Source organism: Canis lupus, chromosome 37 (genome assembly GCF_011100685.1).
Source record: "Canis lupus familiaris isolate Mischka breed German Shepherd chromosome 37, alternate assembly UU_Cfam_GSD_1.0, whole genome shotgun sequence".
In the NCBI taxonomy this organism is placed as follows: domain Eukaryota; kingdom Metazoa; phylum Chordata; class Mammalia; order Carnivora; family Canidae; genus Canis; species Canis lupus.
This window is the reverse complement of record NC_049258.1, coordinates 1,098,293-1,113,140: the sequence shown is the minus strand read 5'-3', so window position 1 is coordinate 1,113,140 and position 14,848 is coordinate 1,098,293. Positions and strand designations below refer to the sequence as shown.

Sequence of the window (14,848 nt, the reverse complement as noted above, 5' to 3'; positions counted from 1 at the left end):
CATAGGCAGAGGGAGAAGCAGGCTCCATGCACCGGGAGCCCGACGTGGGATTCGATCCCGGGTCTCCAGGATCGTGCCCTGTGTCAAAGGCAGGCGCCAAACCGCTGCGCCACCCAGGGATCCCAATCTCTAAGTGCTTTTGAAAGGCACAATGTTACTGGAGCTAAAAGTGAAATGTATTTATTTATTTATTTTTTAAGATTTATTTATTTATTAGAGACAGAGAGACAGAGACACAGGCAGAGGGAGAAGCAGGCTCCATGCGGGGAGCCCGACGTGGGTCTCGATCCTGGGACTCCAGGATCACGCCCTGGGCTGAAGGCGGCGCTAAACCGCTAAACCACCGGGGCTGCCCTGAAATGTACTTTAAAGAATGATTTTCTAAATAAATTTCAATTTCAGCTTAACAGTAGCTACAATGACCTTGAAGACCTTCTCAAGCACCTTTTTATGTAGCCTTTTCTTTCTTGTACTCATACCCTAAAATTAGCATGGAGAACTTCAGATTGTCAGTAAGGTATTTTAACGGACATTTCAGAGGTGTTCCCTTTTGCACAACCACAGAAAAGACTCAACGTAAACCGAAAAATAGTGTTCTAGTATTCCTTCCATCATCCTACCAGAAACCCAAAACACAGCCTTTGTTACTGTATTCAGGCTTCCAAACATCAAAAAAGTAGACTAAGCTCTCCAAGCCCTTAGGGAAACTTCTGGTATTAAAACTGAGGATGCAAAAATAACTATAGCTCACCCCAAGTTGCAATAAGCAGCTGACTTATCAGGGTTCTCCCTCAAAAATGTGTTTTCTGTATTTCATGCTCCAAATTGTTAAAAATTAAATCAGTAACTATTATGAAGATTTTTAAAAAAATTATACAAATACTCTAATACAGTAGTTACTGCAGTACCATACTAGCTTTCTAAAAATTCTAAGTTTTGGGGCACCTGGGTGGCTCAGTGGTTGAGTGTCTGCCTTTGGCTCAGGTCATGATCCTGGGGTCTTGGGATGGAGTCCCACATCAGGTTCCCCACAGGGAGCCTGCTTCTCCCTCTGGCCTGTGTCTCTGCCTCTTTCTCTGTGTCTCTTGTGAATAAGTAAAAATCTTTGGAAAAAAAAATTGTGAGTTTCTAGGGGCACCTGGCTGGCTCAGTGGTGGAGTGAGTCTTGATCCCAGGGCCCATGAGTTTGAGCCCCAGTGTGGGAGCCTACTTAAGATTTTTTTTTTTTTAAAGAAAAAATTCTAAATTTCTGGGTTTTTTATTTTTTATAAGTAGGCTCCATCCCCAGTATGGAACCCAAGATGGGGCTTGAATTTGACCCTGAGATCAAGACCTGAGCTGAGACCAAGAGTCAGATGCTTAACCAACTGAACCACACAGATGCCTCTGTTTCCAGTTTTGTTAAAAATATAAAATATTCTAATTGGCTTACTTTCTCCTAGTCCTCCTTTTTGTGGCTAAAAATATCAAAATTCCTTTCATATTTTTATGTTAAATAGTTCTTAAAGTTAGCTTTCTATAAGTTATAACTAGACTTAAAGTTTTCTTTACGGTAGTTAAAATCTTTAACAATCAAATGATTGTGACTTTCCATTTAGTCTTGTTAGCATAAAAATGCAATAAGAATGCTGTGTGACAGGGAGGCTCAAAAGGCAATCAAGGCTTTCCTTTCCAGCATATGGAGGGAATGACTGGCTTTCTCACAGAAAACAACTAAAAACGCTGGATAAAATTGGGAAGGGAAAAATATCTTAAAAGCATCAATAAGACGGCAAGGCAACAGTTAAGGACTATTCTGGCTAAAATGAATCAAGATGGTATCTCCAAAGGAGTAAGTTGAGGACAGTTGCTAAAACCAGATGGCCCTGAGCTCCAGACTTCACAACCTCACAGGGCTGGTTAATATGGAAAGCGAATAGGAAGAAAAAACCCAAGATCTACCAAAGGTAAAGAGTCTAAGCCCGCCTCCTTCCACAAAGCTAAAATCCCAAACTACTACATACCCACTGTAAGCCTGAATTAGAAATACACTTGTACTCCCAGGAGAATTCAAGGGAAATTACCTGTCTTAAACCCTGTTACGGAGTAGGAGAAAACAAGATACTCCCTTGAGATTTCATAAACCCCAAATCAGCCCTCACATGATTTTCAACCCTAATTCACACTAAGTGGGCTGAGGATTTCTTTCACAGGGTTTTTGAGTTGTATTGTGCAGAAGTCAGGCGCCTGGTAGAAGCAAAAGCAAATAATCTCTAAGAGAATCCATCTTCTTCCTAGGCCTCAAAACATTCCCACAGTTCCAGGAAATAGGAGTTATAGACAGAAATCATAAAACATCCAAAGAAATAAGGCATCAAAAGTAAAAACCAGTAGAAATAAAAAAAAAATTTTTTTTTAAAACAGAACAAAGAAAGAAATAACAGCAGAATAAAACCCTCAAAGACTTCTTTTAGAGAAATATAAAAAAAAGTTGAAAATATGATGAAAGAATAATACAGGAAAAAAGACCAAGAAAAACTGAGAAAGCAAGAGAGAAAAAATTGGGGTGGAAGCAAACATAAGATTTCAAAAGCAGACAACAGTCAGTTAACATTGACTTGTAAACCCAACAATGAAAACCAAAAGCCAAGGTAATACCTTCAATTAATAAGATAACTGACAAATATAGAATTTGATACCCAAAATGAACAGCAATTAAGAATGAAGGCAAAATAAAGATATTTTTCAGCGGGTTGGGACAGGACAGATTTTGCCATCAGTAGGCCTTCATTAAGAAAATTCTATATCGGGCATTGAGGGCATGTGATGTGATGAGCACTGGGTGCTACACTTCCTGTTGGCAAATTGAATTAAAATAAAATAAAGAAGAAAAAAATAAAATAAAATAAAGAATATTCTACATGTACTTCAGGCTAAAAGAAACTAATTCCAGACAGTAAATCAGATCTAAAGACAGGGATACTAATACAAAATAAAATAAGGGAGATAAATTCAAAATATTAGCCATAAATAGGCCAAATGTTCCAGTTAAAACACAAAATTTGCCTAGAGTTTTTATAATTCAACTACTGGCATTTTATTTATGAGAGATGTATGTAAAATGGACTCAGAAAAACTGAAAGTAAAAAAAGATGGTAAAAAGATGTAACAAGCATAATTACTAACAAATAGAAAACACATGTACTTATATCAGTATCAAAACAGGCTATTGAAGCAAAATGGGTTATTAAAGATTAATACAGTAACTGCAAATTACAAAGAGAAATGGACAACTCCATAATCACAGTAGTTGATCTTCATACACAACTCTTCCTGATAGAGCAGACAAAAAAAGCTGTTAGAAAAAGCTTGTTAAAACAGACACATACAGAACATTCTATCTGCAGAAACACATAGAAAACACTGACCATATACTGAGCCATAACTAAAATCTCAACAAATTTTAAAGTCTTGGCATTATGCAAACCATGTGCTCTGACCACAATGTAATTCAGTTAAAAATCGTTAGAAAAATAATTAAGAAAAGCCCTTATACTTGGAAGTTAAAAAACACTTCAAATAAATCATGGGCAATAAATCATAAAAAGAGAAGTAATCAGAATTGTGGGGAAAAAAACAACTCCATCCCAAAACACTGGGAATTACACTCAATCAACATATAGTGAGAATTTATAGCCTTGATTTGCTTACATTAAAAAAGAACAGCTAAAAATAAATAAATAAATAAATAAATAAATAAAAACAGCTTAAAAAAAAAACACAACAATCAATAAGCACCTGACTTAAGTTAGAAAAGAACAATAAAATGAACTGTAAGAAAAGTATCAATGAACACACACATCCACACAGCACAACTAAGAATATCAGCTAAGCCTAAAGTTCCTCCTTCAAAAACATCAGGGGTTGGAAAGCTTTTTCTGTAAAAGATCAGAGAGTAAATATTTTAGGCTTAACAGGCCAAATTGTCTTTGCTATAACTACTGAACTCTGAAGTTCTAGCTCAGCAGCAGCCTCGGGCAATACAGCAACAAACTGGCCTGGCTGTGTTCTAATACAAACTTATCATCAAAATCCAGAGGTGGGCAACATTTGGCCCACAGGCTATACTTTGCAGACCCCTGAGAAGATAAATAAAACAGACAAACCTCTGGCAAAATTGATCAGGTAAAAAAAAAAAAAAAAAAGAGAGAGAGAAGGGGGGGGCGCGCCTGGGTGGCTCAGTCAGTTAAGCATCCAACTCTTTGTTTTGGCTCAGATCCTTATCTTATGGTTTTGGGGATTGAGCCCTACATCACACTCTGTGCTAAGTAGGAATGTGCTGAAGATTTTCTCCCTCTGCCCCTCCCCCCTACTCGTGCTTACGCACTCTCTCAAGCAAATACATCTTTAAAAATAAGAGATACATGTACAAATCATGTTAGGTCTTAAAAACTATAAATAACTTTACGATAGTAAGTTTGAAAACTTAGATGAAATGCACATCTTACCAAGATTGACTCAAAAACAGACTACCCTAATAATCCTATAACCCATTTTTTAAAATAACAAAAATCACAACATTTCTAGTATTTGATGCTGAAATCTGTGCATTCTAAAAGGTTAGAATAAAGCACCATAACTTATTAATAATGTGTTCGGGTCTATGGGATTCTCTGATTCAACAGTTCTCCCCTCTTAGAACTAAGACTGCTGGACTCCTCTGAGAGCTTCAGCCTTGACTTCTCAACACTACAAGGAAAACTGACCTAAAAGTGGCATATTCTGTGAGCCCAGGTCCTTCTCTTGGTTAACACATGCACTTCAGTTCCTGTAGGATTTCTAGGAAGTCTACAACTCACCCACTGATTGATTCCACATCCTCCTGTTTGCACCTTTTGAGTTCCAGAACTCTTTGGTTGGAAGTTGCTATCTGACACATATTCTATAATGCCGCAGTCCCTACCTGCTTATATTTCTGAATATTCCAAGCTCCTACGTTCTCCACTTCCTTGTTATTCCCAACTTTTAGCTTCTCTCTCCTCATCCATTCACTGATGAAAGATCAGACAACGCGTGCTGCTTGTCTAGCTTACCACATAACACACCTTTGGAGAGAGGAAACATCCTGCCTGCTGGTCCTGTTCCTAATACTTTGGGGGTTTGCTCCTTAGAACCTGCCTCACACCAAAAATAAGTGTGGTTTTAGGCCCAGCCACTCACACTATCTTAATGGTCTGACCCCTATACACCAGGCCATACCCAGCCAGGTCTTTTTTTTTTTTTAAGATTTTATTTATTTATTCATGAGACACACAGAGAGAGAGGCAGAGACACAGGCAGAGGGAAAAGCAGGCTCCACACAGGGAGCCCGATGTGAGACTCGATCCCGGGTTTCCAGGATCACAGGCCTGGGCTGAAGGCAGCGCTAAACCACTGAACCACCCAGGCTGCCCCCCAGCCAGGTCTTAAGACCATGGCTGATTCACTGGCTTAAAAAAAAAAAAGCGTTTATTATAACAATGATTAATTTCATAATTCTTTACTGCCTGACATACAGTACCTTTGGAAACAAGTACAACAATGCATACAAGAAAGAGAATTTTATGTACTTTGTCAGAGTTGAAAAAATGTTTTCAGGTGTAGATAACTTCTTAATTTTCATCCACAAACCTATTTATTACAGCTATGTGTCTTGAAAGATTGAAAAAAAAAAAAAAAAAGAAAGAAAGAAAGATCAAAAGAACAGTGTCCACAAGGTGTATATGAAGAAAATCCTCAAATACTAACAGTGAATTAACAATGAGTCCTATATTTTCTTGTTTGGAAATTGAAGACAAATCTGTATTGTTCTTTAATCTTAGAAATTTGGAAAAACTCATATATTTACTCATTTTATATAGTCAAGTAAGAAAATATAAAATAATATCTAGAAGGTGCATTTAACGTAGTGCCTTCTTTCTATAGTCAAGTAAGAAAATATAAAATAATATCTAGAAGGTGCATTTAACACAGTGCCTTCTTTCTTTTAATTATCTCAAGATTTCATAATTTCCATGAAGCTGTTGAATGGTTACTAGTTTGAATGAAGCGTCCTGATTCATAAACATCTATCCTAAACTCTACTTTTGGACCAGATTCATACTTTAGTTACAAATATCAAGTGGTCTAAGTTTCAAAAATACAAGCCACATATTCTAAAGCCCCCACTCCCATATCTCAGCCTACTAGCATTCATTTTGAGAGTTCTCTTATTTTGGGAAACTCATGATAATCTCATTACCTAAATACCATCTGTACCTATTTATCCAAAGAAGCAAAGAACCCTTTAGCATAAGCCAAGTGTGAAATAATTTTTCTATTTTTTAAAAGTAGGTTAGGCCTTAAAAAAGGGGAAAAAAAGCGAGGTTGATTTGGTTTATTAAAGTCATCTCTGTAACATACTTACACTTTCATAAAAATACTGACTCATCTTTGTATTTCATCTGTTATATTTTAAAAATTATATGAAACTAGATTAAAGCATGAAACTAAAATTGCCAACATGTTTTGCCCTTTGTTTTCTATTGATGACCACTATAATGGCCTTTTAGTAGATTCTGCTTATTAATTCAGGGGTCATGAAAAGCATCAAAGTATATCTGAATTATAATGCTAAGTGTATTTTCTAGATCGATTCCTAAATTCTTGTCAGTCAGTCATTGTACGGCAACAATACATACAACAATTGCAAAAGGATATGCCCGAAATAGATCAAATCAAAGATTCACTGTTACTTAAGACATTTACTAACCAATTTCCTTATTTTGAGCTCCAATATGCATTCACATCTAAAAGCATATATTTAAAAAGAGGAGATAATGGAATTGCTGAAAACAAGATTCATGTACAAAAATCAACCAGTGATAATAATTTGAGAAAAAGTGGAAAAAACTTAATTTACAATTATATCCCCCCTACCCCTTTTGAAGATTTTATTTATTTATTTGAGAGGGACAGAGGGAGAGAACAAGCAAGAGCACAAAAGCAGGAGGTGGAAGAAGCAGACCCCCTGCTAAGCAGGGAGCCCCATGTGAAGTTTGATGCCAAGGACGCCAGGATCATGACCTGAGCCAAAGGCAGCTGCCCAACTGACTGAGCCATCCAGGTGCCCCCAATTTTATCCTCTTTAAATCTTATATATTTTCATATCCTGTATTAAAATAAACTTAAATATATGTAATAGACATTAAACATGCATATATATACTACACAGTATTTAACCTAATAAGAAATATGCAAAATCTATGTGATATATGAATAAAGAACTATAAAATTACTGAGGAATATAAAAGATCTAAATATATACACTATACTACTGTATGGGAGTTTTTGTTACTGTAAATATGTCAGTTTTTCCCAAATTAATCCACACCTTTAAGCAATTTGTAATAAAAATACCAATAGAAATTTGGGGGAAATTTAACCTATGCATTAAAAATTTCATTTTGGGGGGTCCTGGGATTGTGAGCCCCACATCTGGCCCCCTGCTCTGTGGGGAGTCTGCTCATCCCTCTCCCCCTGGACCTCCCCTTGCTTGTGCTCTCACTTGCTCTCAAACACAATCTTTTAATAAATAAATAAAAATTTCCGTTGAAAGGAGAAATAAATGACCCACCTAAAGAAACAGAAGGTACAAAACAAGACTACAGCCTTTCCAGATATCAAAATATATTATTCAGCTATAGTCATTAAAGTAACCCTATACTGGTAAAGGAATAGAGAATTAGACTAATGAAATCAATACGGTAAGATCAATAAATAAATATTACTACATAAAATTAAACTTCCACATGCCAAATGAGTCCAAAAGGTCAAGGGACAAATGATAATCTGGGAAAATGTTTACAACATAAGACAAAAGGTTAATATCCTTAAAATATAAAATGTTCTAACAAATCAAATTTTTTACAGGTAAGAAAAACAACCTCAACATTAAAACAAAGGGTAAGGACATAAAATTGGATGTCTGTTATAGATATAAAAGACATTCATCCTCAGTAAGGAAAGCAAATTTGAGCAATGAAAATTTGTCATGTCTTAGATTGGCAAAGATTAAAAAGAATGATAAATGCTGTATTAGGAAGAGTGTGGAGAAATGGATGCTTGTATGTAATAATAAAAGTATAGAAGAAGCGGTTTTAGAATGCAATTGAGCAGTATCGACCAAAATATTAAATGTATATATATTCTTTGGTCCCGTAATTTTACATGTTGGAATCTATTCCATAGGTAAACGTGCACAAGTCTGTCTGTAGAGGAGCACGTATATAATGTTCAGGTACCACCGTACACTAGTATCCAAAAAAATAGAAAGGCCTTAAGGACACCAAGTGAATGATTCAGATAAATTAAAAATGGCACATTCACATTATGGAAAACAGTGCAACCCAGAAATAAAAAAGGTAGCTCTATTTGTATTCCCTTGGAAAGCTATCTGACAGTATACTGTACTGGGAGTATACTGCTAAAATTTCTTTTAAAAAAGAGGAAATTCAGAGGACAGTGTGCCAAATGTGATCCCTTACTTATATACGTAAAGAAAACTATCTGAAAGTTTATAGGTTTCGTTACTTTACATCCTCATGTAAGAACTGAATCTTTGGCAGTAGGCGTATGTTCTCTTCTGTGTTGCAGTAGCGTCCAGGGGAAGATCCGAGGTTCTTACATGGAAGCTACAGTCAACTGGACATTTATTTCTTCCACAGGCTTTATTTCTACAGGATAAACACTCTAAGAAATTCTGCAATAAAATAGCCTTTTTAACTTAAAAAAAAAAAATGCATTTGTTTTCCAAGCATGTGGAGGGTGTGTTAGATTCTGAGGATATAAAAATGCACAAGACGAGATCTCTGCCCCCAAGAAGCCCACAGCATGAGGCGGGGACAGCCTGCCACGCAGGTCAGCCGCCAAGGTGGAGTTACTGGGAGAGGGACGGGAGGGTCGCCCCACGGCGGGAACGCAGCCCAACGACTGGAGCTTGTCCTGACGGACCAGGAGAGACCGACCCGCGGCCTTGTACTCAGGGAGAGTGTTTCTCGACAGAGGCCTACAAACGCCCAGTGGAGGACTCCGAGGTCAAAGGTCAAGCCGACAGCATCTCCAGCCCTAAAAAACACTTCACCGGACCCCGTCTCACTGTGCTGGCTGAGAATTACTTTCAGGTGCCGGTTACTTTTCACAAAAATTTTTTTTTGGTCAAAAAATGTCTACAAAAATGCTTATTTATTTTCCTAAAGGGGGGCGGGGAGGGGGTCCTAAGGCGGCTCCAGGCCCGCAGGGAGCCCACCTAGGGGGGCAGGCATCTCTCGATCCTGAGACCCTCACCTGAGGCAAGATCCAGGCTCAGCTGACGCCACCGGGACCCCAGAGGCTTTTTAAATGAATGGTCCGACTGCAAGTCCCAGTTTATTTCCTGATTGAAAAACAAACGAGGGCGGCCTGGGGGGGCTCAGCGGCTTAGCGCCTGGGATCGAGGCCCGCGTGGGGCTCCCTGTGTGGGGCCTGCTGCTCCCTCTGCCCCCCCCCACCCCGTCTCTCATGAATAAAATCAATAAAATAGATACAAATTCCGGAGCGCACCGTCAAGACTCTGACAAAAAAAAACAAAACAAACAAACCCACACCGCGTCACGTGCCAAGACACGTCACGTTGCCGCAAGGCTTGGGGCCCGCGGCCGGCAGGTTTGCAGAGGTCGCCCCACGCCGCGGTTGCCGCGCTCCACGCCCGGGGCCCGGCGCACACACGACCACGCCACGCGCAGGCTGCACGGCCCCGCCGAGGGGAGGTTCCGGGTTGCGGCCCTCGGGGCGGAGTCTCCTCGAGCCGAACGGCCCAGCCTCAGAGGCCGCCTCAGCCCCCGCCCCCCTGCACAGCCCTGCGCAGCCTCAGACGCCGCCTCAGCCCCACCTCAGACACCGCCTGGGACCCGCACGGCCCCACCTCGGCCCCGCCTCGGCCCCACCTCGGCCCCGCGCCGCACACCCCCCCCCCAGCACAGTCCCGCCTCAGCCCCACCTCAGACACCACCTGGGCCCGGCACAGCCCCGCCTCAGCCCCGCACAGCCCTGCCTCAGCCCCACCTCGGCCCCGCCCCCCCCCCCCCCCCCCCCCGCACAGCCCCGCCTCGGCCCCACCTCGGCCCCCGCCTCGGCCCCGCGCCGCACACCCCCCCCCCCCCCAGCACAGTCCCGCCTCAGCCCCACCTCAGACACCGCCTGGGACCCGCACAGCCCCGCCTCGGCCCCACCTCGGCCCCGCCTCGGCCCCGCGCCGCACACCCCCCCCCAGCACAGTCCCGCCTCAGCCCCACCTCAGACACCACCTGGGCCCGGCACAGCCCCGCCTCAGCCCCGCACAGCCCTGCCTCAGCCCCACCTCGGCCCCGCCCCCCCCCCCCCCCCCCGCACAGCCCCGCCTCGGCCCCACCTCGGCCCCACCTCGGCCCCGCGCCGCACACCCCCCCCCAGCACAGTCCCGCCTCAGCCCCACCTCAGACACCACCTGGGCCCGGCACAGCCCCGCCTCAGCCCCGCACAGCCCTGCCTCAGCCCCACCTCGGCCCCGCCCCCCCCCCCCCCCCCCGCACAGCCCCGCCTCGGCCCCACCTCGGCCCCACCTCGGCCCCGCGCCGCACCCCCCCCCCCCCCAGCACAGTCCCGCCTCAGCCCCACCTCAGACACCGCCTGGGACCCGCACGGCCCCACCTCGGCCCCGCCTCGGCCCCACCTCGGCCCCGCGCCGCACACCCCCCCCCAGCACAGTCCCGCCTCAGCCCCACCTCAGACACCACCTGGGCCCGGCACAGCCCCGCCTCAGCCCCGCACAGCCCTGCCTCAGCCCCACCTCGGCCCCGCCCCCCCCCGCCCCCCGCACAGCCCCGCCTCGGCCCCACCTCGGCCCCGCCTCGGCCCCGCGCCGCACACCCCCCCCCCCCCCCCCCAGCACAGTCCCGCCTCAGCCCCACCTCAGACACCGCCTGGGACCCGCACAGCCCCGCCTCGGCCCCGCCTCGGCCCCACCTCGGCCCCGCGCCGCACCCCCCCCCCCCCCCCCCGCACAGGCCCGCCCCAGCCCTGCACAGCCGCACCTCAGACACCGCCTCAGCACCCCGTCGGCCCCGCCTCAGACCTCCGAGCCGCCGCCGGGGAGCGCGGGCCCTTACCTCGTGCAGCGTCAGGTGCTTCCCGTCCTTCCTCTTGGAGTCGAAGCGGCCGTAGATGGCGCTGTACTTGCGGATCTCCTCCTCCTTGTGCGGGTCGTCGGCGCTCATGTCGAAGATGTGGCCGACCATCTTGGCCAGCTTCTTGTTGCTCCGGAGCAGCTCCCGCACCTCGCCCAGGTCGCTGCGGGGCAGCGTGGCGGCCAGGCGCTCCACGCACTCGGCCACAGAGAGCGCGGCGGCCGCGTCCAGCGCCTCGCCGCCCTCCCTCGGGGACGCGGGGGAGCCCAGGTCGCCGGGGGACAGGCTGGGCTCGCTGTCGGGGCCGCGCGGGCCCGTCCACAGCCGCGGCTCGCCCACGGCCGGCAGCACGAGGCCGCCCGGCGCCGCCGGCCGCCCGGGGCCCGCGCCCTGCACGCACGTGGCCGCGGCGCACTTGGGCGCCTGCGCGTGGGGCTCGCGCGCGCCGCTGGCCCTGTCGAGGCCGCCGCAGGGCACCCCGAGCCACGCCGCGGAGCCGTCGGGCACCTTGTACACGGGGATGCTGCTCACGGGCAGCGACGTCAGCGGCTGGTTGAAGAGGCCGGGGTTGGTGACCCAGTCCCGCAGGGCCTTCTGCAGCCTCCTGACGTGCAGCGGCTTGCTGGCCATGCCCACGAGCGCCATGATCTCCAGGAACTCCTCCTCCCCGGCCTCGCACAGCTGCTGCACGTCATCCCCGCCTTGCTGGATGAAGGCGTCGAAGTACGAGAGCAGGTTGGCCCTCTGCAGTATGCGGTAGAGCTGCAGCTCCCCCAGCGTCCTGGGCAAGGCCGCGGCCATCCCCGGCGAAGCGCGGGACCTGCGGGGAGGAGACAGCACGCTCAGCACCCCGCACCCCACCCCACCCCCACCCCCGGCCGGCAACCGCAGGACTCCCCGGTGCAGCGCGGGGGGCGGGGGGGAGGCCGAGGAGACGCTCCAGCCCCGCCCCCCCCCCCACGCGAGGGCCCGGCACTCGCCGCCGCTCAGGCCCAGGCCTCCGCAGAGCTGCTGCCGGTTCAAGGCGAAAAACCTAAAAAGTAACAAGTGACTTGCCTGCAGGCTCGCGGCTGGTTACGCAGCCCCTAAGCACCAAACCAGGGCTCACAGGGCCCCGACTTTACGGCTTCCAGGGCACCGGCACACACGCCAGGTGAAGCATAACCCGACCCGAAGGCTGCTTTTGCATCAGACAATACGGATGAACACTTTACACCTACAAATGGTCCCCAACTTACAGGTTCAACTTTTTTTTTTTTTTTTTAAAGATTTTATTTACTTATTCATGAGAGACCCACAGAGAGAGAGAGAGAGAGAGAGGCAGAGACTCAGGCAGAGGGAGAAGCAGGCTCCATGACTGGATCCCAGGGTCCCGGGGCCACGCCCTAGGCCGAAGGCAGGTGCTAAACGTCTGAGCCCGACGGGCTGCCCGATTTTTCGACCTTATGATGGTGCGAGAGCCCCAGGAGCACCAGGATTCCGTAGAAACCATACCGTTTTGAATTGGGATCCTTTCCTGGGGGAGCGCGGCTCTCTCGTCAGGCCGGGCAGCAGCAGTGACCACGGCTTCCAGTCAGCCACACGACGAGGCCAGGCGGCTAACCACCGAGGCGGTTACAACCATCCTGCCCCGTACCAACCGTTGTTCTTCACTTTCAGAACAGTATTCCATAAATTACACAGGATACTCGACACGTTATTATAAAATAGGCCTTGTGTTAGGTGATTTGGCCCACACGTAAGCTAACTAAGCGTTCTGAGCGCACTGAAGACCGGCTAGGCTAAGCTATGAAGTTAGGTGCATTAACCGCAACTCCTGACATTTTTTTTAACGTATGACAGGTTTATTGGAACGTAACCCCAATTGTTTAATTTTTTTTAACTTTTATTTATTTATGATAGTCATACAGAGAGAGAGAGAGAGGCAGAGACATAGGCAGAAGGAGAGGGAGAAGCAGGCTCCATGCACCAGGAGCCCGACGTGGGATTCGATCCCGGGTCTCCAGGATCGCGCCCTGGGCCAAAGGCAGGCGCTAAACCGCTGCGCCACCCAGGGATCCCCCCAATTGTAAGGGAAGATCGGTCCATTCTTGCAGCAGCTCTGCAAGACTGGTATAGTAATTCCCATTTTAGAAAAATATATATATATCAAGATTAGTTTGGCAGGCAGGGGAAAATGGATTTCAGCATGAACTGGAGGTAAGAGGTGGTCTATTTAAGAACGGAAGAAAAAAAGGGAAAATTCAACAAATAAAAGACAAGATTTGGTGATCACTTAGGTGTAAGGGATGAAGTTAAGAAAATGGCTACAGGCTTTGGGGATACGGAAAAATCAGGATGGGATTCTTTTTCAAATATATGGCACCTGGAAATGGCGTAAGGTAGAGAGAGTGCTTCAATAGATCTGCCCCGGGTGTAAAGTAACAGAGGTAAATCTCGGTGAATCTTGGTGTAAGGGTCAGAGATACAGCATGTGACAGAGGAGGGTTTAAGAGCCCAAGACAGAGTCAAAGAAGAAACATTCTTTTAGGGCCCAATCAAGACCAAGGAGCCTGCTTTTAAAGACACAGCAGGCAAAGCACTTCTTGACCTCTTAGCAGCCTTTAGAAGTTATTCACAGTTGCCTGGAGACCTCCCACATACAAAGAGGAGTTGGCCAAGTACTTCCATTTTAGAGAAACAAACGTGTTGTAATCAACTTGTACCTTTAGCATTAAAAAGGACCCTGTAGACCTCTATGGAGAAAAGGACAGAAGGGCAAAAGAATATGCACACTGGAGGAATATGGGAGCTCCACTCTCAATTCAAAATAGTACAGAGCAACACTTAACTGGGAGATAAGGCAAACAGAGCAATATTAGGAATATCTTTAAAGGCCAGGAGATCCCCAAATCTGGGACTTGTGCTTTATGCCATCAACCAGAATGCTATCAAAATTCTAGTCTCAGTCCTCCCATTCAAGGAGAATGCATCTCCCTACTACTCTAAGGACTGACTTCTGGGAAGCCCCATCTTCAGGAATCTCTGTGTCACCCACAATCTGCTTTGATCAACTAGTGACCTCAAATTTTATGTTTTTTTAAATTTTATTTTATATTTTATATATTTATATTTTATATTTATATTTTTATATTTCTATATTTATATTTTTTATTTTATTTTATATTTTATTACAAGCATATTGCCTAGTGACTTGATGACTTTCCAAAAGATACAAAAAAAGACTGAACTGGGGAGCAGCAGCTTTCTGCTAACATCCAGGACCATCACTTGGAGTGCTAATAAAAATACAACTTCCCAGGTCACTGAGTTGTATCTTAGGAGGCTCCCATGATTTGGCAAGTTTGGCAAACTCCACTAGAAGATTCCTATTTAGTATACCTTCTGGGCACCACAAACTCCTACATGTTTTGTAATCATTCAGATTCCTTAAGTCTACCTTCAGGTTCATGCCACTTTACCCCTCTGGATAAAAACATTCTTGCATCTTCTAAATCACCCGCAAGAGGATCCACTTGTCCTCCCACTCCAGGGAGACTCTCCAGGGAGGGTGTGAATCATCCAGCTGGACATTAAGCCACAAAAACACAGCTCTTGGGAATTACAGACACAACTTAAAGTCTGTATTGAACTGCATTATACCAAGTAAA

General features: G+C 46.0%; 1 protein-coding gene across 2 annotated transcripts in view; it reads right to left on the bottom strand.

Moving 5' to 3' along the window:
* Nucleotides 1–12,018, bottom strand: part of NAB1 (NGFI-A binding protein 1) — a 36,797-nt gene extending 24,779 nt beyond the window's left edge. For both annotated transcript variants that reach the window (XM_038585177.1, XM_038585178.1), the window contains exon 1: nt 11,181–12,018. In XM_038585177.1, coding sequence (XP_038441105.1) covers nt 11,181–11,999 — 819 coding nt within the window. In that variant the 5' untranslated portion in view covers nt 12,000–12,018. The remainder of the gene's footprint in view (nt 1–11,180) is intronic.
* Between the last annotated feature and the right edge of the window lie 2,830 nt (nt 12,019–14,848).